The sequence below is a fragment of the Toxotes jaculatrix genome, chromosome 15 (genome assembly GCF_017976425.1).
Source record: "Toxotes jaculatrix isolate fToxJac2 chromosome 15, fToxJac2.pri, whole genome shotgun sequence".
Classification (NCBI taxonomy): domain Eukaryota; kingdom Metazoa; phylum Chordata; class Actinopteri; family Toxotidae; genus Toxotes; species Toxotes jaculatrix.
The window spans coordinates 4,381,306-4,408,631 of NC_054408.1; the positions used below are offsets into that span (position 1 = coordinate 4,381,306).

A 27,326-nucleotide genomic window follows, 5' to 3' on the forward strand; every position below is an offset into this window, starting at 1 on the left:
TGTTCACCTCCATTACACTGAGTTTGGAGCAAAATCAAAATTAAAGCACATGACATTAAAGGTTTTGACCCAACAGGAGGTAAGACAGTATAACCTCCTTATAATGCGGTGAGTTCATGTCTCTGGTCTCACTATAGGCAAATCAAAACAGCGTCGTAAAAAGGAGTCTGGTTAGAAAATGAAATCATTTATTTAACATGACCGTTGTAGCAGATCAGCCCACACACATAGCATCAGACTCAAGTCACAATCACTCACTTTCAGTATTTACAGATAGGCACATTCACATTAGGCATTAAAGCCAGCCACAGCATCTAATGTAGGTCCAAACCTGTGGCAGGTTTGGTCGCTGCCTCTGAGTCCAGCAGGAAAATCAGCCAGGTAAATCAGGGGTCCTCTGATCCAGGGTCAGTTTTGTTAACTTCCACAGTCAGGTTTAAAGGCTTGCATTTTGGGCAGGTACTTTTGATTCGGGCAACTTCAATCAAGATCAGTCTTCTCCCATTAAATACACTACCTTTGTTCCTGTCGTGTGACAGCGCTGTTCTCGACCACTAAATGCAGTCGAGTGTACAAAACAACACAACGGCAGCACTTTAAATAAAAATAAAACTCTGAAAGTGTAATCCCTGACCTGCTTCACCTGTTAAATCCACTTCAGTCAGGAGGAACAGTGATGTGGACTGTGAAGAAAAGACATGTTTGATTATAAATCTGAGAAATTAAAGACATTAATTGTGTTCTCAGTGGGCCAAACTCAACATCTGGAGGGTTTCCCTCCCCTGGTTGTGGTAACACACATTTGTGTAAAATATGGCCAGCTTTGAACCTCAGTGTTCACTCTATTTAAGCTGAAGTTGGTAAGTGTTCAAAGAATGATGAAAGTAGAAAAAAAAAACCCTCAAATAATCTTCACTTGATTTTAACTCAATGACACGTTCTCCAATTTATTGAATCAATCATAATGTAAATTCAAATTAAAATCAAAGAAACAAAAAGTAAAAAAGGGGACTTGTACAAAAAAATGAACAACGGATTGTGTAACTTGGAAGGAAAACATGTTTAGTTCATGAAAAAAAATAAAAATAGAATTAAACGTCCAACCAATTCTTTATCACAATGCAAGGGCACTTATTAACAAGTGCTCAGTTTTCAAACTAAACCAATATTAAGTTTAAAGGAGACTCGGAAATAACGAACACGGGGACAGAAGCAGAAAGGAAATGAAATCTGTCTGTTGAGCTCTGAGTAATCAATGTCCTTCATGTTTCGCAGGCTCCTGCACAGGGACCCTTTCATGGACAAGAGAGGGAGGCGAGGGCGCAGGACCGTAGCAGGTTTTCCACGAATGACCACTGAAAGAAACAACACCCATAAAAATCCTGTCCCAATCCCAGAAGGATAGAGTCAAACTAATAAAAAGAGAAATAAATATTCAGTCTTTTTAAAAAGGCTTCTTGGGAGGTGGGTTTTCAAGCTGAAGTTTTCAGTGGGTGTTTTTCCTTTACCCCGAGTTACACAGTGTCCCTCTGTGTTGACTCCATCTCAAGTAACCGCCTTGTTTCAGAGATATTTACACTTCAAAGCAACCCAATCTGGGCTTAGTACGCACATAATGCTACATCGCATGAATGAAGGTTCCCCTAATGTCCTATAAAGAAACGCAGCATGTCGGTAGGTTGCCTGTCCCACTGCACCACAGCGAGTCAGGCCCGTCTGACAAGAGACAACGAGAGGTTTAGTTCTTTTTCTGTCCTGGGATCAGTCCTGAGTCCTGCCCTTCTGAGCTGAAGTCCTCTGTGGTGCAGTGGTTTCGCCTGAGAGCAGTAACTGACGGAGGAAGAGCAGTGAGCGGGATGATGTGAAGGAATGAAAGTAGCCCAGTTAATGGAGACGTGTGATTCAGGAGGTCGCCCTGACTGAGAGGGAGAGGCGTTCCAGACATGTCGAAAAGTCAGAAATTCCATCTTCATGCAGTGAAAAATGCGACAGAAAGACCCTACGTTTCCAATTCAGGTGATATATATATCAATCAGAGCAATCGCAAGGTGTAAACAGTGCATGAGAGCGATGCTGTAGTTTGTGGTCTGGTGGTGAGATAATGTACAAAATATGGCTATGAAACAGGCTCAAAAAACAAAAACAAAACCAGTGCAGCAGTGTTTCCTCCGGCAAACTGAGCACATCCACCTGCTAAAGGTCTATAATAAAGGTGAACTCTCACCTGAATGGAAGAAAACGGGAAAAAGAGCAAACACTTGGAATAAATGCAAGTGTAATGTGACCATACCGTTACGGTGCAGTCAGACGCATATTTCTGTGAAGCAGTTAAGGGGGATTTTCTTGTCATTTGGGAAATATTGTTCTGTTTGTATTTCTGTTTTATGACTGCATGGCGAAAAATGATAAAAGGAGCGAGAGAAGGGGGGATGCCCTTTGGCTGTAAGTCAAATGACAGTCAAGCTCTTGATAAGGAGCCGTACAAGTCGTATTTAGTGGTTATTAACACGCATTTGAATATAAAGTCCCACTTTTAGCTGCTACTGCTCTGCCAGAAAACAAACACAGTTAGTGGCTAAGCTGGAAACAGTAGTTAATGTCGGCCTGAGAAAATTCTATTACCGCCTGTGTTTTTCTGTGTGACTGTACTGAAGATGGAATTTCAACCTGCCAGCTGGAAATTTCCAACTCTGCAACCTCCTCCTCCTCCTCCTCCTCCGTGTGGTGCTTCTGGTTTCACTCAGACCCCTCGCTCAGCCTTCTCCCTTCCTTATTGATTCACTCTGTAAAAATGTGTGAAGTTACTCTCTTGACCCCGAGCACTCCACTCTCGCTTTCCCATCCACAGAGCGATGGTGAGGAGGACATGAAGCTGAGGAATGAGAGAAAATAGCTCCATGGCTAAAAGCTTAAATATGTGTAAGCTGCTTGTCTGAGAAGTATTAACAAGCTACGTCCTCAGAATTGTTGGCAATGCACAACAGCAGGTCCTATCTTTTGAAAATGTCATGTTGCTGCTGATATACTTTGTCTTCTACCTGATTTAGTTTTGTTTGACCATAAGAACCGATCACCGCTACACCTCCTTTGTCCCTTCACTAGTTCCTTACGTCAGGAGACATTTGTGCCTGTTCCTCCTCTTCTCCTTTATGACTGGAGAGGATATTTTTGTCCTCCAGCTTCATTACCTCTTCTTCCTCCTCTGTTTACGACTCTATCAGTAGAAGTAGAAGTTTGGGCTGCTCTTCACCACCGCTTTCATCTTCATCCACCGTTTCAGGATCTCTGTTGCCGACGTCCCTCACCAGGAGGAAACAGCAAGTCAGCGAGGAGGGTAAAGAGGACTGGGTGCTAAGACAGAGGAGGAGCACACACACACACACTATTAGCTAACCTCCTCTTCCTCCTCCTCCTCTGCAGACGGTTCAGGCTCCACTAACTGAAGTCCAAGCGACTGCTACTCTCCCCCAACTGCTTCAGCCCCGTCCTCTTCCTCCTCATCTTCCTCCAGGTGTTGTTTGTCTGTGTAAATGTCTCTGACCAGGAGGACTCTGGTGAGGAGGCTCTCCAGGATCTGTCGCTCCAGCGGTGTGGAGCTGAACCACAGCGGGTCCTCTGGGCTGCAGGCCGGATCCGGCTGAACGTAGAAGACGTCTAGACGCTCCTGCAATAACGTCGGACTGGAGGGAGGAGATGAGAGGGGGGACAGAAACGAGGGGAGGAGAAACAAAAATGGAAGGGAACAAATAAAGTGAGAGAGAGATAGAGAGAGGGGAGGATAAAAAGGAAAGAGAATGTGAGCCGAGAAAGCACAGAAAAAGAAAAGAGGATGGAGAAAAAAAGATGGAAATAAAAAAGGAAGCAGACAGAACACATATGGTTAAAGGAGGGAGGAGGAGAGGGAAAGGGGGAGGTGGAGAGTGAGAGATACGAATCTATGGTTCTGAATAATTAACTGAAACTTCTGACAGCTGAGACTGTTTTATGTTAAGTCCTCATCTTCCATTAGTCAGCACTGTGGCTCAGGATGTGAACAGCAACGAGTTATAATCACAGGACTTACACAAATACAGACATCACGTTGGGCTCTGGGAACTTAGAGAGTAATTTAATTATGTCAGTTACACCTGTAAATATATTAAACCCACCACTTCGATCTGTAGAGCTCGTACAGTTGACACTCGTGCTTCTTAACCGGGCAGCGCACAGTGGAGCCTCCTGAGTCGTCGACTGGTTCATAGTCCTGATCGCCTTCCTCCAACTGGCGCTTCCTCTTCCTAGACTCTGTTTGCACTGAAGGACCAGAAATATAAAACAGAAACAAAACATTTTGAATTTTTTTTGATTATGTCAAATGAATAATCTGGGAACCACTAACTATTAGATATCACATAGTTTTCACCTTCCCAATGGAATATAATTCTAATTCCTGATGATAAAATTAATTAAATTAATGCAGCGTTGATCCAGATAAGGAGCAGAAAACTGATTGGTGAATTGATTAAATGATTAAGTCATTTCATTTAAGTGGACGAGCCAGACTATTTGAACTCTGAATCTGGTGGCCTCACTTTTCTTTCATTATTTCTATTTTCCTTTGCTGTCAGACCAGAGCTGGACGACAGCGCCCGGCTGATAATCTGTTACTAAACTGCATCAGCGGCGTGTTTGAGCGGCCGGCCTCACCATGGTGATCCTGAGAGATGGAAGGCACACGGATGCAGACTGTGGTCTCCTTGGTGACAGGATGGACGGTGTCAGGGCCGTACACGTTGGCGAAGGAGAGGCGGAGGTGCTGCTCCACGGTGCGCAGGCCGAAGTATTTGGTGTTCAGATAAACCAGCGAACGAAGCAGAGCGGCAGGACTCTGCTCCCCGAGCTGCCGACTGCTCCACAGGCTCTGCTCCTCCACTCGACCCCACAGAGAGCCTGGAGAGGAACGAACACTTTAAAGTCCATTCTATGGAAATATCCAAGATGGAGATTAAGTTGGGGGTATAACAATATTTATGACCCTCGTCCTTTACAATGTCACACTTTCTTCTTTTTTCCTTTTTTTTTATGTTTATGAACTCATTTTCACTTAGTACATAATTTCCCTTTTTTTCCCCCTTAAAAATTCCAATATAATGAGCGGGTACTTAGTAACTGTAGCAACCAACACTTCCTCTAGGTCCTGTGTAATTAGTACCAAATTGCATAAGACTTTCTGGGAAGCTTCCATGTGATTAACAGCGGCTAATTTTATTTAGGAAAGTCAAAGGGGCATTTTAGGAAGGAAATTATTTGGAAAACAAGGAACCCGTAAAATAAAGCATTAAGTTCATTTTCAACCTGGCTGCTTTTTGTTGTGCGAACAGAAACTCACTTTGAGACCCTGTTTGCATTGGTGCAGTGTCCTCATATGACATTACAGTGCAATCACAACAAGTCAGAATGTGAACAGCAAAAGAGTTATAATCATTGGACACTGCTCATCATATAGAGCAACACTATGGGTTTATTATTTATCGGCGCTGCGCTAACAAGCAGACGCTCTGTGATGGGCGATTTTCTTCCCTAGTTCTAAAAAGTAAAAAAAAAATTCAACACAACAGTCATTTGGTGTAAATGGTCACATCAGACTGTGTGCGACTCCACTCACCATCAGGAAGCACACTGGGCTGCCAGTCCTTCAGGACTTTGTTCAGCTCCTCTCCAAACTGCTGGTAGCACAGGTCACTGAACAGGTCATCTTTTCGGCCTTTGGCGTGAAGATGCTTCGAACAGAAAAAACAAAGACGAAAATCACGTTTAAGGAAAGGTCACAGGAATGTTGTTGCTCACACAGATCAAAATTTTGGTGTCCTCATATTTAAATGATCATCACTGTTTTCAGGATGTGAACAGCAAAAACTTATAATCACAGGACACATTAATCTGCACATTCAGACCCAGCTGGAACAAAAAAAGTTATATTTTACCTATTAGCTTACTGAAAGTTTTTAAAAAAAGGAGAGAAGAATAGCAGCAGATTAAAGCAGGCCAAGAAAAGAAATCATGTTTTAAGCCATAGCACGTGATAAAACCTTACACAAACCAATCAAATCTTTCCATCTTGTTATTTTCCATACACAGGTAAATCAGTCTTACATTTTTCTGTCAGAAAAATCACATTCCAGAGGACTTCAGAAAATCCAGTGCTCCACTCTGCAGCCATGCTGCTGCTCACATGTGAGAGCCGGGGGGAGGGGGAGACTGTGCACCAGTCATATCTGTCCCACTGGAAGCACTCACTGTGAACTTAGTTCCTACCTCCAAAACACATTTTCAGGAAATGCATTGCCTTTGTTTTACTTTTTCTTTGTCATAACTGTTTTTTTTTGGTCACATTTGCCTTTATTTGACACCGACAGCAAAGAGGGTGGGTTTGATCACATGGTCAGGGTGAGATTGTTTTATTATTATTTATTCTTTTGTTTTTAAAGTGGGCTCACTAAAAAGGACTCCTGTTCCTCAGTGTGTTCTTTCTCAGCACAAAAAAAATGCAGAATAAAAAATTAATTTACATTAATTCCATACAGGACTATGCTCTGTACTAACTGGACTAGTATACTAGTTTAGTTACTATACAAAAATACTAACACAATTTAACATTTTATACGAACAGGAAATAACTAGTAACCAAACAAATACTTAATAAAACTTGAGAGAAAGATTTAATATCTTTTTGGAGCTGTTGTTTTTATATAATTTAATAGAGCTGCGAGTGGATTGCACTGTGGGAGAACAGCATCCATGTATTTAGTACGCGCACTGTCTGGTTTCTGGCGTTTTGAGTCTGTGGCTTGGTACCAACCTGCTGGATCCCCAGGCAGAGGTAGAGGATGCTGTCTGGAGAGTAGCGCTCCCCACTGGGCCGGCAGACCTCCCTGACAAACTGGGACAGAGCCACGTTCAGCTCCTCTGAACTCAGCGACAACAGGTTACTTTTAGACCGGGCTGCGAGAGATGGGAACAGGCACCGACCGTCGTTAGCAAACACATCCTACGTGTTTTGAAACGTGACAATCAACGTTTCATTGTGAATTTTCGGCCAAGCAAAGCACCTGGAATCTCATACTGTGACTTCTGAGCCAGGGCAGTAAGTTAACAATCATGTTTAGCTTACCTGTTTTGGAGCCGTCCTTTACTTTGGTGTCATCTGATTGGTCAGGAAGAGACAGTGCCCAGCGTTTCCAGGCATTGATGCCATAGTGAGCTTTGAGAGGCAGCGATCGTCCTTCTGTGCGTCTGCCTCCTGGAGGGGAAGCAGAGGACGAGGCTGAATCTGAGCTTTCCTCTACCGCCTGCCTCTTGTTCCCCTGCAACAACAAACACACCAAAACAGTGAGCTTCGGTTGGCCAGTACAAACTTTCTAATTGGCAGATTTATAAATTTATTTGCGTGTGTGCGTACTTGTTTCCTGGGCTGGGGTCGAGGTGCAGACTCCTCCGACTCCTTCTCCTCCTTCTCTTCTGCCAGGACTGGAGGTAGAGAGAAGCCCATGTCCTCGTCCATTCCCTCCAGGACTGGAACAGCGTCTGAGGCTGAGACAGGAAAGATCAGTCAGTTTCCTATCAGTCAAAATAGGAAAGAAGTTGTTGATTTTTGTCAGCAGACACTAACTCTCTCACTACCTTTCTCAATTTATGGCACTGTCACAGCTTAGTTTGTGACAGACCATCAGGTTTTGGCTTTGCTCCCAAGAAATACCATAATATCATGAGTCAACCTGCAGCTGAAGTGCACATGATCACAGCTCAGCTTAAGTGTGCTATAAAGGGCCAGTGGAAAAAAAAATACTAAGAATAAAAATAAATAAATAAATAAAGTCATATTTCTGGCCTGGTTAACGACTTCACACTCCTCCTCTGGACAGTACGCCAAACCTAAAATCCTCTGCCCTGATAGGGGCGATGACAGCCGGTCCAGAAATAACCAGAGGGAGGAGAATTTTAATCTCAATTACTGCACTGATCCATTAAAACCCATGCAGTCAGATGTTGTTACATAAGAGCTGCCTCACTACACAGAATGAATGAGAAGGAAAGAAGCGCACAGACAAACTGACTGAACTGTACCTGGGTTTCAGCAGACAGAGACATAATCCTAAACAACTAATGAACTGTTTTTACTTAGGATTGCATGGCTTTAACAATATGGCAGAGACTAACATGTTCCTAACAGGTCTAGAACTACATGTACGTGCAGGTGCTTACCTTGGGGGAAGTCTGCCTCCAGGTCCAGGTCTGGTTCGTACTTGTCCTCCTCGTCTTCTTTCTCCTCCTCTTCCTCAGAGGTGCCGCCGGAGGACTCCTCCCCTTCACGCTCTCTCTTCACCGGCTTCACATCTGAAACACACAGCCATGTAGGTCCTTACTGTCTGCAGATGTCATCAGATGTGTGGTTGCTTTTGGAAAGATCCAGTGCTGTAGTGTCTTAAGTGGTTAGGTTTGTTGATGGTTTAAACACTAGAAACAAAATCTTCACAAGCACAAACCCCGATTTCTATATGTATGACTCTAGAATTTCCATCAGTCCTGTGTTCATCACATCTCTGATGTTTAATGTCTTAATCTGGACATTCAAACTCATGAGCGTACCTGGCTTCTGGTCCTCCGCGATCATCTCAGCCATGGAGAGCAGGTCGGCCTCCAGGGGGTTAGAGGGCACCTTGTTTTTTAGTTCACTGATGGTCTGGACAATCTGCTCTGCCCCCTGCAGGGTGGTGGGCAGGAACACAGGCACAGGAACCTGGATTGGACAAGGACATATTGCTTTTTGTTCAGTAATCAGACAGATTTTATTGGTAAATGTCTCCTTATTTTGTATTGGGTGAGGTTTTTTTCCTGAACACTGATGACAAATTTTTTCTTACCGGTACAGGTAGAGAGACTGGAGTGGGAGTGACCTGGGAATACATATTCATGGGCATGGGGATGAAGACAGGCACAGGTATGGGTATAGGAACATACTCCCTCTTCACACCATCGTCTACATCTGTGGATATGCAGAATCATATAAGCAACTCAGTATGTGTATTAATGGGTCATGAAGTAATGATTTCGAATTTCGAATTCTGTCTACATAATCTCTACATAACTCTGAAGCAGGGACTGGATGAAAAATACAAAAATATCAACAATTACAACAGTACCAGTTTAATCATCTTCATGGTCTCTAACTCACACCTGTGTCAGCCATTGTGATTAATGCTCTCTCACCCACACAGATCATTCAGTGGTTGAACTGATCAGGGATCAGGTAAACATTACAGCAGCTCAGTGCGCCTTGTATTTGACTGTGTGTGCAGAAATCGCTGGAGCCGTTTGTTGCTTTAATGAGACAGAACGACAGGGTCACTTTAATGGAACTTTAGCTGCCGTCAACTCAAGGACAGAGGAGACAGACCATGGATGGATTAAGACAATTAGCCCATGAGTGGACTTTTCCATGGACTGTTGAAATAGTTACACTATGGGAAGAGTAAACGTCATACATGTGTCTTGAGGAGACAGATGCATTTATACCTTTGCGGCCTCTGGGTAGCATGAGTCCAGCTCTGGGGATGGTTTGCCAAGTTAGACTTTAACTCTTGCTTGCACAGATATTGAGCTTTTATGACATTGGATAGGTATCCAAAGTGTTACTGACTGGATCATAATTTCCCACTAACTGTGTTCTATGTCTCTCACCAATAAACTCAAAATATCCCCAAAGAAAAGAAAAAAAAACATATTTAATTTTGTAGCACTCTGTGTAAGAGTAGACTTCTGTGTAAGATGCTGCATTTACCTGTCTGTAAGAGTTTGCTCTGCATGTGTGGCTTGCAGTAGGTCGCCTTGGTCAGGGTGAGCGGCTTGCAGAGCACCGCCTTGTTCTTGACATCTCTCACCAAACCTCCACCAGCATATGCCACAGTACCCTGGTTCACAAGCTGCAAGAGGAAAAAAAAACCATACTGCTCTTACAAAGGTTCAGTTATTGTAAGTGAAATTAAAATAAAAATGCTGAGTTACTAAATGTATAATTAAAACAAATGATGGGATTTTTTTAAAAGGACTGTATCTGACTGACTAAACAGAAAATATGAATATTTGGTTGATAAAATGGTTACACATTTCAAAGTGGATCCATTATGTTTCAAAGGTATTATGACGTATATTTAATGACATCTTTAAAATTAAGGTACATGAAACTCACCCCAAGTTTGGCCCCTTGGACTTCAAACCCTGTGAAGAGGAAATTAAAAAATATCACTTCTTTGCCTCATGAGGAAAAGTGTGTCAGGAGAAGGGCCAGTAAACACAAGCTCTTTGTACCCATGCTGGTGTTCTCTGGGCCTTTCTGTGTGACCATGATGGGCTCGTTCTGCTGGCAGTAGAACTTCAACAAACACTCCTGGTCACAGAAATGCTTCATCTCAGCCCTCCACATCACAGACTCTGTCAGGTTACCCTGCACCTTACAGCAGTCACACCGCGCCGCCTAGTGGCCACAAGGACACATTTTTCAGGAAATTCACAAAACACATGTATATATATATTTTTGACATTTTCAATTCTGCCGGGCAAACTAAAATACATTTATGATACGCTATGATACACAGTATGAGCAGACCTTGAAGTACCAGTCATGGAACTTCTTGGCACAGGCCTCGCTGCAGAAGTCCCGAGTCATGCCTCCGAGCTGCCGGGTCACACCTCTCTTACAGAGCTGGCTGCAGTGGTTACAGCTGACACACTTCAGACCCAAACGCTTGATGAAATCCTGCTTATATAACAGCTTGCAGCCTGGAAAGGGCAACAAAAGGAAAGAAAAACAATGAAATAGCAATAGCACAGATTTTAAATAGACTGTAAAGCGTTCTCATCTGTAAATAATAAAGCAAAGCAGAGCTCAAGTACACAAAAAATAAAGAAATATGACAAAAATTATTAAAGAGCTAAACAACTGAACACTCAACTAGAAAAAAACAGGCATTGAAAACTGATACAATCAGCCTACTCAAAACTACTTAAAAAAAAAATCACTCAGATTTATCAAGTGTCCTACAGAGGAGAGCAGAGATGGGAGATTAGTACCTTCGCTGCAGAAAGGTCTCTTGACCCCGGAGAACTTGACCGTTTCATGTAGAGTCTTCTCCTCTTGGCAGTACTCACAAAACGTGACAATGCAGTGGAGCTTCTTGTAGTCCTCACAGCACGTCTTACTACAGAACTGGTAAACTTTATCCTGAAGACAGACACGCTCGATAAACGTACTGTACCCAGTCTGGGTTTAAGAGTAATTAACAATATTCAATGCATGCATGGAATGAGAACAGAAACAAATCGGTTTACATGTAGAGTTTAATGGCAGTCCATCAAACCTCTATACACTGTCTGACTGAAAGTCCTGTCTCTTACCACGGTAGACTAGGGCTGCCACTAATTATTTTATTATTGGTTAATCTGTTAATCTTGTTGTTTATTGTACTTTACACTAGTATAAAGTGTAATTAAAAGATGGTGTCCCACCTCCCACTCCAGAGTTTCAGGCTTCAAACTGAATGCTCCTCGACAGTAGTTACATTTCAGCTGGACGGCGTTGTTTGTAGTGGAGAGGGGAGTCTGTCCATTGGTGGCTGTTTGAAGAGTTGCATTCTGGGAAACAAAAAAAAAAAGGAGGAGCTTTTGATTTGTTGATATGCAGCCAACAGGTCTAATCCTCCTCCACAACATCTGGCCGTACCATTGAGGTCATTAATGATGATAATTAACACACTGGCTTACGAATATCTCTGTGTCCACAAACGTGCTTTTGCACGTGGGTGGTATTACATGAACTGTGTTAACCATGTTAGAGTCATGGTTTGAAGACACTCTGTTTTCTCGTTAATATGCAAATTTATGCAACATGCTGCTAAGAAACTAATCAGGTCACGGACTCCACGGAGAGAACCTGTGGTGGTTTTAGTTTGTGTTTTGAGCTGCTGTTTTCATAAAGATGCGTCACATGGGAAAATATTAAACAGTTAACTTGGGTTTTATTTACACAACTTTGACTATGACTACCTTCAGGTATGATAACATTTGATATCCTTACTACGGTGTAGAGATGACTTCATACTGGAGTACCAGTTTGGAGTGCAGTTTGACCCATTTATCTGAACTATATACTGCGTGACATTTGTATGTATGTATGTTTATTTTCAGCAGCGTCCTCACAGCAGCTGAGACACTGCAGTCGCACAAAACAATAAATCAAAGAGGTATTCTGGAAATGAATCCAAAACACATCAGAGGCACACGATGCAATGTCCACCAGTATGACCAGTTAATTACCACTGTAGATTTTTTTTATTGTGTTTTGTGACACAATAAAAAAAAAAAAAAAAACGTCCCCCACCTGGAACTTGGTAACACACTGTGAGCTGCAGAAGTTGAGGATGTTTCCCTCTGGCAGAGTGGCCTGGTACTGCGGTAATGAATTCCTCTTACAGAAGTGACATGTGGGCTCTGTATCTGCACACACACACACACACATTAAACAATATCACTCACACAACAATGCATTTATTATACATGCTTTTCAGTTTATTTCCTTTAATGCTAAGTAACTATTTCTCCTTCTTGTGGATTGAATTTAGTTTGAAAGGGTTCCTTGGTTTGCTGGTATAAATACTACTGACCAAGAGTGAACAAACAGTTTAACTGGAGCTTTTCTCTGCTACTTTGTCAAGTCAGTTATAAACCATCATGATTTTACTGAACAAAACCAACAAACAAACAAACCTAAATATATTCAGACCAGAACATAAGTTAATTCACAAGCAGTAGGCTGCTCAGCCCTTATCAGAATAAATACTCATTATGTTTCTGCCACTGCCCACTCACAGTCTAACCTTGTGCCACTGATGTCTGCTGAACATCTACCTGTGGGTCTCAGATATTCTGGTCTAAAAGAAAATACGGTAAAAGTTAGAAAGTGAAAGGAGATTTCTGAATGGCCCTTTGAAAAAATAATTATTATCCCTGGAAAGTTTGTGGTTCAGAAAAGTTCTGTTTCACGTGTAGTCTGGTTACTCACTGAGGAAGGAGGTTGACGCCAGCTTGCCCTTGTTCATGCAGCTGACAGAACAGTAGGAACCCATGGTGCCGCCCGCTCCGAGGCTGTGGAGCACCTCGCCCGTCTTGATCAGTGTTTTGCAAGTCAGGCAGCTCGCAAGTTTACTGTGGGCCTGGGAGGGAAAGCAGGAAAATATCACATCAAACTCATAAACAGACAGATGATGACAAAATATTTAAGCATAACATTCATCATGGTGGAGGGACATAAAAAGAGCATCAAAGAGAAACTAAAATAGAGTATTACAAATTGTGGGGAGTCCCCACGAGAGACTTTTACTGAGTAGACCATGATGACACATGAGCATTAACGGACTAAGCAGTACAGATCTCCCGTGTACTGTAGCCAACAGTCTATATGTTTGTTTTGTGATCCATTTCTCACTACTTGGCCACAAAAGCACATAGATTATACTCTTTGTACTATTATTATTGCAGTGACTAACAGCAGAAGCGTCAGCAGAAAGCTATTACTGCCTTACTTGATAAACTGTTTTAAGACCTGGCATCATTTTCCCTTTTGCAGTGATATCTGAGTGGAAAATAAGGAAATTTTCCTGTGTGAAATGATTTTAGTTACAAAAAACTGATTTAAAACTAAGAAGCATAACAGAATTTAAAATTTTCCTCTTCTCTCTCTTGTGCTGCCATAAGTTCTTGTTTGTCAGTGTTGCAGACAAGAGAGCTGATCAAGGATGGCAAAGACAACAGATATAAATCTAACCTAATGGAAACAAGGTGAACTGGTGTCCACAAGCCATCATCCAAACACTTATACATTTCAATATTGAACCAGCTGGGTTTGCACAGGACTGCTCGTTGCTGGACACAGTATTTGAGAGGCAGCAGTCAGCCACTCGTTTAAATTTCATACCACTGAAATGAGACGAATCCCAGTGGTTTCCCTCCACTTATTAGCAAAATGTCCAATAAGCTGGTGTTGCCAAGCAACAAATACATTTCCGACCTCTGATTTCAGGCTAATATTGCTTAGCAATACAATTTAGTTGTAACGTGTTCAGCAAAAACTTAATAACAGAATTACTTGGAGTTTACAAGAGGTCCAGAGGTGAGATGAGCACTGATGATGCCCCATGCATACTCTGCATTAATGACACTACAGGCAGAACTAAGGTTAGGGATCCATGTTTCCGTATGTGAGCACTGGATGGCTAACTATTTCTGATAAACGAATAATACAAATAAAATAGGTGGATGTATACCACTAATTAACATGTTCATAAACAGCACAGATCTAATGTGAAAGTTTCTTTTGTCTACATTTCCCCTTCACATTTCAGGCGGGCCACATTTCTTTTTTCTTCTCTGAACAAAACTCTTCATTATTTGAACAGGCCTTTTGTTTTCTGTGCAAGTTTTGTAGATAAATGGAGCCCTGGTTCAGTCCTGTTCATTCAAGGACCGTGTGCTGTCTCACTTGGATTTTTATTTCCTATTATTAGCATGCCCACTTGTGTGCATGTGTTCTTATATTTTAGGAGGGTGAGTAACAAGGGCAGGTCAATCATTTTACTGTATTTACATTTTAGTTGCTGTGGGGTCAGTTTCCTGGCTGTGAGGAGGAGGAGGGGTCGTCACAGCTAAATTAATATAAAAGCTCTGACTGTCAAAGCGTAGAGCTGCAATTTTAAATGGATATGGTTGAATCACAAAAATAAATCAATCACGCAGGTTCCAGTCAGGTGTGGTAGGGCCTACAGTACCTGCTTGTACTCCCTGATGCAATTCTGGCAGCAGAATCGTTTCTGTTGGCCATCGACGAGCATAAAGTGGTTGGCTGACGCTCGGCTGGGCAGGTAGTCGCCACACTGCTCGCAGCAGTTCATGATCAACCCGTTGGCCCTTCGGTAAACGTTGAAACATGCGTCGCTGCAGATCTTATGGGTCACAGTCTTAAAGCTAACCTCGTGCCGGATCTGGACAGAGACAGAGAAAAATGCGTTAAGGGCAGATTAACTAAACTTAATTTACCTTCTTTTTAAAAGGCACACTTCTCCTCAGTGAGAGCCATGTACTTATGTACCACAGTTTCCCACTGCACCAACACATCTGTGACGGCTGGCAAGGATGACAGCCCACGCAACATAGCACAACAGACTGTAAATTAACTTGTTAAAAAAAGCTGCAGGAATCAACAGGGAAGAAAAGTAATGTTTTTTAAATGCACACATAGGTGTACTGTCCGTGTCCTTACTACTTATGTACTTATCCAGATCATTTTAGCAGAGTTTATTAGGAATACTGCTGTTCCTTTTACATGCAAATGAAATCAAGATGAGGACATAAATAATGCACATGATTTTAAGATGTCACAAGTGAAGATCGTTGCGGTTGCTAGGTGACAGTAGCGCTGTTTAGATATGAAAGAGTGAGCAGGAAAATACCGTAAAAAACATCAAGTTAAGCTCACAAGTAATTGAATGGTTAGTTCATTTATTTTGAACACTAATGGACAAAGGACCATCTCTGGTGTTACATAACATGACTTCAGAACAACGACCAGCTAACTAACTAATCCTTCATTGTGAGGTGGGAGGAACCACTCTCCAGCTTTTGAGACAACTGTTCTTGCATATGGTGGCCATGGAGACTGAGCTGAAGGGCTGCTGCAAATGGTTTCTAAGAAGCGATAATAATGAAATGGAGGGATGGAGAAAAGAAAGAAGGCAAGAAAGCTGAAAAAGAGAGGACAGTGAAGGCAGACACGGAGCAAGGAAGAGATAAATAATGAATGAAACTGACCAGAGGAGGAAGACAGACAGACAGATGTTTGTAACAAACATCTGCACCAACGATGTTAATAATGAAGAAAAGGTGAAGCATAACAAGACGAAGAATCTACAGCCATGCTAGTGCTCCGAGTCTCTCTTCAGTATTGAGTATTAGAGGCACATTTAGGTTGCATTACACTGTGTGGGCATAACTAATACACTGTTAAGTCTAATGTGTCTCAACCTGTTTCCCTCCACTCCTACTTTTTATTGCCCACTGCCACTAAATTATTCAGCCCATTGTCGGGAGAAGCGAGGCATGTATGCTAACTCTGGTCAAGAATCAGAGGTAAATGGGCAAGAGTCCGTGTCTGACAGACTGACCTCTGTGAGCTTTCCACAGACAGTACATTTGGTTTTGAGGCCCGATTTGGGCGGGTTTTGCTTGTTCTCGTATGCGCCTAGGCAGCCTGTGCTGCAGAACTCCTGGAAAGACTCGCTGGAGTCAACCTGCGCCACAATGGTACCCTTCATGTTTGTGATGTCCCTGAAAAACACAGAATCACAGGGTACATATAGATTAGCATCTAGAAAAAAATGTACATTTTTTTAAAGAATAATAGCTGTCCTTGTATTTAAATATTGTGTTTAAACCTTCCGTTTGAGACTCACTTTTTACACATGGTGCAGCTCTTCTTGGGGGCGGGTTTATGTGAGAAGGCAGAGAGACAGGTGGTGGAGCAGAACAGGTGTGTGGAGCCTTTACGCTGGTAGGCCGTTTGGCCTTTCTTCAGAGGCTTTTTACAGTTAGCACAGGTCACCTGGAATGAACAAACACCACAAGATTTACAGTGGCAATAAGTAATCTATGACCTTCTGCACAAGCCCTGCAGGCAATTCTGGTCATGTAAAACTTTTCCAGTCTTTCTTCAGCCCTTTGGGTCTAAACCTTTTACAAACCGTCCTCTAAACAACAGCTGGCTCTATTTCTGCTGAAAACACAGGCAATAAGATAAAAATGGGGCAGTGAAAGTAAAAGGAGCCCAAAATTCAAACCCAGATTTACTATTGCACAAACAGCTTTTGCACTCCCCTCCAAATACTGTTAAACAATACAATTTAACTGCAGAAAATAAACAAGGTGATGAATGCAGAAGATCATATTTTAAATCCCAGATGTTGTTTAAAAATAAAACATATTTCTGATTTGTCTGCCTTGTTACGTTTATATTATTCCATGTGGTGGCTGTAAAGTTGCTGTGTAATTTAAGTACATAATGCACAGACAGTGAACTGCAGTCATAGCATTTAATTATTGTGCCACAGCTGTTCAACAACATCACTTCTGAATCAGCTCCACTGGATGTCTGGTAGCAAGTTTTCCAAGTTCGGCATATAAAACACAAACAGGATTACCACAACGTTTTTTTATATGTAAATATAATGCAGAGATTCAAAGGTAGAATGGACATCTGAACCCCTAACTCTGGATTAAAGTTGCAAATTAAAATAAAACACAATAAACTACACCCAGAGTTAACTACACAGGACCTTAATGAACAGAGTGAATCACCTTGACTGTCCTGGGCTGTGGCTGGGAGCCTGAGGAGGAAGTAGATGAGGAAGACTGGCCTGGAGGTTTGGGCAGCGAGGTGGCTGGTGAAGGAGAGTCCACCCCTGTCTGTTTCTGGTTGCGGGGGACTGAAGCTGACTGGGAGATCCACGAATCTGGAGGGGAAGAAACAAACGAAGTTGACAGCTGACTCCATCCTACAGGTCTTTGTTTTTTCTGAGCTGATAATTAAAACAGCGAATGCACTCAGAGCAAAACTAAAACCTTGTCTCTGTTCTCACTTTTAAACCATTTTCCTCATTTTGGCATTGCCTTCAGTTTGGAGTTTACAAGTTTATTGTTACTACAATATCGAGTAGTAAAATAATGAAATAAGACAGCACTTGTGACTTGTACACAACATTAGAATGTTTACAATGAGGGCCACCTTTTATCGTTTTCTCTTGGATGAATACTGGGCACTGGGTACTAATTAAAGCCAGAATGTGATTACTGTAGGACTGACAAGCTCTTGGCGTTGTTCTTAAACATTCTCATAGAACGTACTCTGAAAATTTGACCATTTTGTCTCATGTCTTTATGATTTTATTTGCGAGATATGTGATAACCCTGTGCACATAGCTTTGTGTGCTCAGGGTCTAGTTTTTTTTTTTTTTTAATGGTTTAGCCGAGGCACAATCCTGGTAAAACTGACAACCAGGGAGCAGCATCAAAATGTGATTCTGAAGCACTGAGTTAAACTGTAGACATGAAACTATGATGTATTTGAAAAAAAAAAAAAAAAAATTCTTCAGAAGTTAGTTTGTGAAAATTGTACCACTGCAGTCAACAGCACCATCTGGAGCCCATGTCGAGCTAGACAGGGACATAAAACTGTCTCAGGCCCAGTTCCAATGTCCCGCTTTATCAATTCACAGACTTTCAAGCCTTTTAAGTCTATGAGGGCTCAGGACTGCCCCACCGTGAAATCAGAAAGTGTCCGATGGTCCACTTGGGAAGTATTTAAGCCCTGTATGCACACTCTCTTTTGCTTGAGGCAATTACCCACAATTCATAGTATTCTAATATTGAAAACAATTATGACATGGAAGAAATTGGCAAAAACAAGTTTACAGTGTCTGACTTTGTCTTATGAAGACATGATTTCACAAGATGCGGTCCCATTATCATCAGGCGTACTAAATCCTTACAACCCTTCACACTCAAACATGTCTGCTCAGCACACGGGTGATGTTTATGAAAGTCAGTGATGGTTTACTAGGTAATACTTGTTACGCTACTTGCTCTGAGCGTTTGCTCTGCTTGGTGTAAAAAAGTTTTTGTCTTATTCTTTTTTTTAGAGTTTAGACCCACAGTGAAGGAGGACTGCATTGCACTGAGAGAAAATACCCTTTTTCATCACTTATACGTGCCTGAACTTTACTAACAGTTTGTGGTTTAGCTGTAGAAAAACAATTTATTAGGGTTTAACTATATCAGTGTCTGATTTAACTGAACTGTGGATTGAATTATTATGGATGCAGTTGAGTAATAGCCTTTTTTTCCCACCCCACTAATTTTACCCTCTGTCTGCCTCAATTCCAAACAGAGGCAGTAAATTAAGAACAGAGCTTAACAACAGTTTCACAGAACAAAGTTTTGAAACATGTGGCTAACTACCACTCATATACTGTGGTTCATTAGCTTCAGGTGGCAGTGTAATGGGGGTGTAAAGCAAACAAAGCTCTAATTTTTGGCAAGTTCTGCCAATCTGCATGCAGCGCAGTGACCAAAGCCAAATGTGGCGCTTCATCTCGATCACAACCGTAGTATTTTACCTGTGAGACCTTGCCAGGTTAAATTTCTTCTAGTTAATATTATTAATTACCTGCTCTGTTGTGTGTCCCTGTGTCTCCATTCTGTACCAGCTGGCCCATGGGGCCCGAGCCCCGCCCTGGATTGAAGGAGGCTGTTGGTCGAGCAGATGGGGTGTCGGGATTCAGGCTGAATGCATTGCTTATCTGCAGACCATTTTCCTCCGCCTGGCCTTCACCTGCCTGGACACACAAGTTGTTTAGGTTAGGTTTCCACCTTAGTAGCAACACATTAGAAGACAGAATGATAAGGAACCAAAGACACAAGTGTGTTACACGCTGTGCAGTGTGTGAAACCTGCAGTGATTCAAATCTCATCTGACTAAAGGAGCTGCCAGTGTATCTTGGATAAATAAATATTGACATAAAATATCAGCGCTCAGCAGTGTCATTACTAAGATATTGTCATCCACTTTGCCAAGAATACTCCTGATATGCCAAAGAGAAGACCTGCTTCAACCAATGTTTACAAGCAGAAAACATCAGAAGAACCGTCTCATTGAAACGAGTTACTTTTTAGCTGACACAAAATCTGTTCTGCTGATTCTCACCACCGTAACAGCCGCCGCTCCTCCCTGCAGCGATGTCACCGAGGTTATCATCAAGTTCATGTCTGTCTGGACGTCCGCTGGATGTGGTGGAGTATTTACTGCAGAGACGGCGGAGCTTCCTTTCTGGCTACTGGAGCCCAATGTGGTGACACTGGCGATCCTGATCTCTGAATCTGGCTCAGTGCTGCTGAGTGCACCAGGCGAGTGGGTTACAGAGGAGCCTCCAGGGGGCGCTGGTGAGGGGGGGGAAGTGTCTTTTTGTTCAGAGTCCTCCTCGTCATCAATGACAATAGGCTCTGCTGCTGTGGTTGGAGGTTTTGGAGGTGCTTCCACTGTGGATGTGCTGGAAGACGCAGGAGGACTGGGGGTCTTGGAAGGCATCGCTGCAGTGGACATGTCTACAGATGCCACATCAGCAGCCAGCTCTAGGCAGTCTGTGCTGGGCGTATCGTGGGAAGGACTAGTGGCAGCAGGTTGGGGAGCCTCCTCCCCAACCAGAACCACATCATCGTCATTGTCCTCCGTGCCACCCTCCTTTGTGGCTCCGTCTTCTGTTACCATGGAAACCGCCTCCCCAGCCTCCTCTGCCAGGGGCGTGGTCTTTTGCTGGGGGGAGGGAGTGGCATCCATGGGCTCCACCCGCTCCCCTGCCTCTTCTGCTACGGCAGGGTTTGGTTCTGACTCCCCATCCATCGCTAAGGCAACCACCTGGCAACACAAACAAAAAGCAGTTAGGAGACAATTAGGCGAAGCCAGCACCACTGATTGGTTTTATGATGTCTGACAGCTGTACAGGTGGCTCAGGTATCCCCCAGAGACACACTTCCCAGTCACCGCCTGCTCCTGCCGGGTGAAAACTCATTGCCACTGTTATAGATTCCACCTTTTCTGTGTCTATCATCACTGGCTGATTTTTGGTCATATCAGATGGACAGTTCACCAAAAATTTTACATCTGGCCTATACCATAGTTCAGATTTTATTTACCCAGATATTCAGCGACATGACCGACCCTGTAAATCCATCCAGCATATTCTCCACAAACTGTGTCCCAGATATGAGCCTTTGATTTCAAAGTACAGCCTGTTTCCTCTAAGATGAAGCCAAAGCTCTGATTTGACTGGATATTCAGTATACAAGTATATAAAACGGAGAAAAACTGAAAATCCTTGTATGGGAGGAGCGGGAACAAGCACATTTGACAATTTTTTTAAACTGTCGCAGATTAATTTTCTGTCAATCGACAAATCGATTAATAGTTTCAGTTCTGATTTTCGTTACCGATCAAGCTACAGCCTGTCTTGTTTTTTCCCATTTTTGGCTGAAAAATAACTAAAACGATAAATCGATCAAATAGATACTGAATTATTCCTTCCTTTCTGCTTGCATTTACCACAGGAAAACATTATGAAAGCGGGGAAGCTACGGCTCAGCAGATGCAACAGTAGAGGCGATGTCTCCTTGGCTGAATGTGGACTCCTAAGAACTGCTACGTGCCTGCCCAGCAACGGGGGAAACTTTGCTCCTCCTCCACCTCCCCTCATTTCTTCCTCTCATCCTGTTCTCTGCACCTTCTTACCCAACTACCTAGCACTCTGCTCCTCCTCTCACCTGCTTTTCACATCCCTCCATCCATCCCTCCCTCCCGCCCTACTCCCTACCCCTGTGCGATGCTCCACACAGCTTCTCTCTTGTTGCCCCTGGCAACCAGTGAAGCTACACCTTGGTTGCCGTGGTGACAGTAAGGCCCACCACCACCACAGGGACTTGTTCTCTGTGCTTTACATCTGGGAGCTGATGAGTCGGCCGACACACTATTTAAATGATTTCGATATCACCCTATGTGATACAGAACTGATAAAGGCTATTCAACAGTACGTATGGAGTGACTGCTGTCAGGGTTTACCAACTTAAATTTAAGACTTTTAAAGACCTCTTTAATAACACATCGAATGCAATTCAATGCCTGCTTTTCACCATACATAACAAATATGAAATATATCACTGGAAAGCAGCAAGGATGATAAGAACATATACACATATATGTAGCATCTTAAGCTGTATAAAACAATATTTCATAATAATATCATTAATTATTATACATGACTTGAATAAGCTGCAGAAAATAGGTGGATGAATGGATTAATAACTAATTTATTTCAGGTCCACATATGAATATTCCCTGTGGTCAGAGGTCTGGAACAATAGGACTGAAGATGTGCCGTGCAGTTTTTGCTAAAATCACATTAAATAAAAAGTTTTTATCCAAATTAAATCATATCATATCAAAACAGTTCATTCACAACTGACATTACTGAGTACGTTGGGCTGGAGAAAACAATTTTTTAAAGACTTTTCAAGACCTGCAGATACCCTGAATGATGCATCTAACAGTGACCAAATGTAGGCTTTTTAAACACCTCTATCTAATCATCATTAATCATCATTAAAAAAAAAAAAAAAAAAAATTAAAGATTTAACAAAAAACACTGTACATGCTGATTTGGTGCCAGATTCAAATATTATTTAGAGCACTTTTTGGGTTGTCTGCACTTTCTATGTTGATCTGTTTCTGTCAAAATCTCCTTTTCATGTTACACAGCAGTGAGGGTGGCTATAAGCCACACGTCACATCACTGCTGACAGCTGCAGCGCCGAAAGACTCACACACACACACACACACACACACACACACACACACACACACACACACACACACACACACACACACACACACACACACACACACACAGAAAACACACACACACACACACACAGAAAACACACAAACAGATACAAGCTCACAGACACACACACCGGCGCAGATAATGATCTTTGAAGCTCTATACTCTTCACCCCTGACAGCCACCCAGAACAGGAAGAGCCTGAAAGCACCTGAATACAGCCTTTAGAGCTATAACTGAGCACAGTCTACACTAAAGAGGAAGCCAGGTCACTGCCTTCACAACATCATGGCAGCCATTTTGGCCCTCGCACTGTAGGGTGCACCCGATAAAAGTCATAGTGGTACCTAAGAGGGAAACGGGTAGGTTTGAGCTGGTGAGTGTAGGTTGTTTTATCTATCAATATAAATAAATAAATAAAAATACAACTCACCACATGATCAAGCTGAGATTTTGTGGTAGTGTTTGGCACATATTTTTAGTTCATTTGAAATGGACAGCACGTTGGTCAGAAAGTTCATCCTTTACACAGACTTTCCTGATTCAAGCCCATTGCCTGACTCCCAATCAGTCCTAGTGATCATGTGCTGTCAGGTGAGCCTGACCTCCCCACAGGGCTCAATGAAACATCACATGCTTACAAACTGGGACACTAATTTCTATGGCCGTGCATTTTTTCTTACAAGAAGTATCTTGAGATGTAAAGTCTCAGCTGTCCGCGGCCACGTATAAATGAGATCCGCAATAGTTATCTCTCCATACTTTCCAAAATGCAAAGTTCAAAAACTTCCAACACCTTAAAATTAGATTTATTTTCCACTAATTTGCTTCAAGCATAGAAAGCAGGCCTCCTGGGATGTCGTTGTTTAAGGTCTACTTAAAAAAAATATATGGAGCTTATCTGCTACTGGTTGGCATTTGATATTTACTAATATTGATATTTAAAATATTGATTTACATCTCAAATAGAATTACAAGCATGACCACACATTCAATGACAGCTTTTGGTACAGGCCAGTTTGAGTCAGTTTCAGAAAAGTATTTGTGTTCAAAACCAAGCCCTATTAAAAAAAACCCATCCTGGTAAACACAAACTACAAACTAAATCCTCAAAGGCAAATATCAAGTTTAATTAACGCCTCGAACTGACTCACCAGAAATCAAACATTTAACACTTGGACCAGAACCATACATTCAGAATATCAAGCTGTATTGATTGTGGTAAACCCAACTCCTTGCACATGCTAATTAATTTCTTCTTCTTTTGTCTATAAAATGTCATGAAATTGTGAAAAACGCCTGTTACAAATTCTCACAGTCCACCGTGATGCCTTCAAATGTCTTCTTTTGTCTGGCCAACAGTCCAAAACCCACAGATATTCAGTTCACCGTCATGTAGGAAAAGCATCAAATCCTGACATCTGGGAAACTGGAAACCAGAGAATTATTGGCATTTTCTCACTATTAATACTCAAGAAATGAGTAAAACCAATTATTTGACTGCCAGAATAGCTGCAGATTAGTTTTCTGTCGACAGCTTAACTGATTAATCAAGTAATCGCTGTAGCTCTGCTCTCAAGTATTTCATGTTTTTAATACAACTAAGAGCAAGAGAAGTTAAAATACATTTGTTGATATGTTAACATGTTCAGTATTTAAAAAAAAAAAAATCTAAAGTGATGTGAAATGTCATTTATTTGTGTTAAAGTTCATCCAAATCTGAACTTTTGAATAAAAACACTGCATACTACACCCAGACTGCTGTAGACTCAGGCAGGGCAGTGTACCAGAGCTGCATATTACTGTCTGCTTGTTGACTGTAAAGATCTACTCGACTGTAAAACACTGAAGCTGGAAGAGGAAGAGTTGCTCATGGTGACCATGTGACAGGAAGCAATAGCCAAAACAGCATGACATTCAAGATCAATAAGATGTTCTCAACTGTTTGAAAACAGGATGAGATTCCAAGTGTAATCTGACTCAAGCTTTTATTTTAGAACATATAATACAACTCTATGTCTAGAGAACACGTGTTAGGGTTATAACACATCTGTCTGTGACCGTGCAGTTTACTGATGTTAAAATATTGGGAGAGGACCCAAAGGCACCCTTCTCCATGTGCAACACCTCTCCAAAGCCAAGCTGAGCTGCTGCTGCTGCTGCTGCTGCTACTGCTGCTGCAAAGAAAATGCATCACAGCTTTTTGGCCTGATATTACACCAACAGAGGGAATCTATGTGCAAAGCAACTCAGTAGTGCTCTGAGGGGGAAAAAAATAGCCTGGTCTAGACTCAGTTCAGACTGCAATGCAGAGCTATGAGCCAAGCTGCATTCACGTGGATGAGGGGGAAACGAGGATCCAGCATTAATGAGCTCTGACATGCAACCTTGCTCCCAACGTCGACACCAGGTGGACAGAGAGGTGGGCTGGCGCTGGGGTGAGCTGGCCTCCGAGCAACAAAACCCTCAGCAGACAAGCTGTTAAAAAAATCAGCGCCTGCGCCAGGCTAACCCCGGCCACATCAAAATTACCTTGCATAGGTGCTCCTCTACCTATCCAGCACCACCGGTTGGCGCATGAAGCCAAGTTGACATCATTTTTCCAGCGGGTCACAAGGTGGAGACATGCAGCTGTTTGCGCCAGTTGCGCAGATAGCAACCGACTAATAACATATTCAAATCAAACGCCTGAGATTATTATATAAGGCTTATGTCACTGAGAAGTGATGCGTAATGCGCAGCCACCAGAGCATCCCCCAAAGCCAGCTGATAGGGCTAAAATACAGTTCATTCCGGTTACCTGGCAGCTGAATGCAAAAGTAAACCTAAACCTATAGTGAGCTCCACACAGCTGATGAGTCCTGCTCTGAAATGTTAGAAAATCAGCACACAAGGACGGGCTGTAGCAAGCTTTCAGCGGCCGCTAAAGTCCCCCCGGCTGTGCCCTTGATTATTAACACCGGCTAGAAGCTCAGCTCCACGACGAGGACCACCACAGCACCAAAATCCGGTCCTGGCACCCGGTTACCGCGGTGGCTATCACTCGACCTGATCCGAGCTTCTGTCTATCCCTCTTCCCTTTTCTCCCCTCCCCAGCAGTCATATTTAACAAACTTGGGTCTGAAGAGCAGGTCCAAAACTTTAATCAAGGACAATAAACGGAACCGGCACTACCTGAGCTGCGCAGCTCTTCCATAAATAACCCGGGTAAATGAGAGGGTAGGTTGGCTTCTAAGTTGGGATCCAGAAGAAACGTGGTTCAGGGTGTTCCGTTCCGCTCCGTTCCCACCCCTGCCCTTCCTGGCGCAAACAGCCATTGGATTAGCGGCGGATCGAGGGGAGGAGAGCAGACACAGACTGCGCCATTGTTAAAACACCACTAAAAAAAATGATCACAACTTATTCGCACCAGATTGATAAAAAATAGACTGGATACCCTCTGTGACACTCACTAACACCATCCCTGACGACTGGCAACGTGGGGTTTTACTACACACCCCCCAGATGCCCCCCCCCCCCACCCAACCAACCTCCGGTGTCACCTCCAGGTTATTTCTTTCAGCCGCACACGTGCCGGTGCCCCCACAGCCGCCCCGGGATCCGAATAAAAACCCCGATTCTTATGATACCTGTGACGCTGGGGTTTTAATTGGAAAGTTACCCTGCACGGAGCCCACCCTGGCGCAATCAGTGGCAGATATACCCGGCCGCCGCAGGGGGCGCCCTGGCGTTACGTATCACATGAACTGTCTTCATTTGTGTCATGCGGTGGTAAACAACGGGGCTCAAACGGACCCCCGTCCTGTGGTGTTTACATGAGACTCCCGGGAGTTGCAGTGACCCAAAGCCAGGTATAACCCCGGCATTTTCTCAAACCGATACAATTTGCCCCCCCCCCCCCCCCCCTTTCTCCCTCCCTCCCTCCCTCCCTCCTCCTCCTTCCCCAGCGGAAAACAGCACTGCCTGCCGTCCGCCATTAGGGAGCCAACTGAACAATACTGGAGACTAGAGGCGGCAGCGGCCACAGCACACAGAGCGGGGCGCAAAAATCTGTCCAAATTAACTGCTTATTGGTCCCTAAACGTGTCTCCTCGCCCCGGTGTAGCCCCCGGGGGAGTCCCTGGGCATCCGCCCGACGTCCCGCACAAGTTCCCGAAACTTTGACTGAATTAGGCATACAAGTGGAACACGGAAAAAAAAAAACGTCTGTGAAATTCTCTTACCGGAGGAGAGCTCGAAACGGTGTAGCGCCACTTTTGTGCCTTGACATTAACCCCGGGGAGCGCGTGCGCACAACGTAGAACTTTCCACTTTCCGTCCGAAGATCGTCCATCGCGAGGACGACTCACTCCGAGAGCTTAAATCAGAGCGCTGAAAACTCAAAGCAAGCACACAGAAGCCACACAAATACTGGATATGTGTATATCTGGCCGTCCTGCAATAATCATGGAAAGGCTTTAAAGTGGTTTGCCTAACATGTGGAATTTAATGGAAACCAATGGCATTTTGGAAAGTGAGAAAAAAAGTGTTGTAAATGGTTATCATTATCAACATGCAGACTATTGAACTGCTACGCCCGAAATGAGAAATGACCACAACACTGTAAAACAAGTACAAAAAGACACAATATGACCATGGACATTACTGAGTTTTAGCTTTTGTGTATTTGTATTGTGAGCATTTGAGAGTCTTTGTGTGTGTGTCGGGAGGGGGTGGCAAAAAAAAACTCGTATGGTTCTTTAAGTTCCTCTTGTATGCATGTTCACGCTTATTGTAACCGAAAGTAGAAGCAGAGTGAGACAT

At 43.0% G+C, this 27,326-nt stretch overlaps 1 protein-coding gene across 2 annotated transcripts; it reads right to left on the reverse strand.

Moving 5' to 3' along the window:
• Positions 1-166: 166 nt before the first annotated feature.
• On the reverse strand, positions 167-26,825 carry zmym2 (zinc finger, MYM-type 2). 2 transcript variants are annotated; one of them, XM_041057103.1, is made up of 25 exons: positions 26,747-26,825; positions 19,841-20,548; positions 19,304-19,472; positions 17,437-17,591; positions 16,536-16,684; positions 16,248-16,410; positions 14,856-15,068; positions 13,094-13,244; positions 12,413-12,528; positions 11,542-11,667; positions 11,107-11,257; positions 10,643-10,815; positions 10,345-10,510; positions 10,226-10,254; positions 9,818-9,959; positions 8,901-9,022; positions 8,626-8,776; positions 8,242-8,373; positions 7,439-7,569; positions 7,151-7,343; positions 6,839-6,981; positions 5,645-5,759; positions 4,687-4,929; positions 4,149-4,293; positions 167-3,680 (listed from the first exon to the last, which is right to left on the reverse strand). In XM_041057103.1, the coding sequence occupies exons 2-25, from the start codon at positions 20,531-20,533 to the stop codon at positions 3,458-3,460; spliced, it is 4,194 nt and encodes a 1,397-aa protein (XP_040913037.1). In that variant the 5' UTR covers positions 20,534-20,548; positions 26,747-26,825; the 3' UTR covers positions 167-3,457. The 2 variants fall into 2 exon arrangements, with proteins under 2 accessions (XP_040913037.1, XP_040913038.1); XM_041057104.1 differs by lacking the exon at positions 26,747-26,825 and adding an exon at positions 25,698-25,799.
• Between the last annotated feature and the right edge of the window lie 501 nt (positions 26,826-27,326).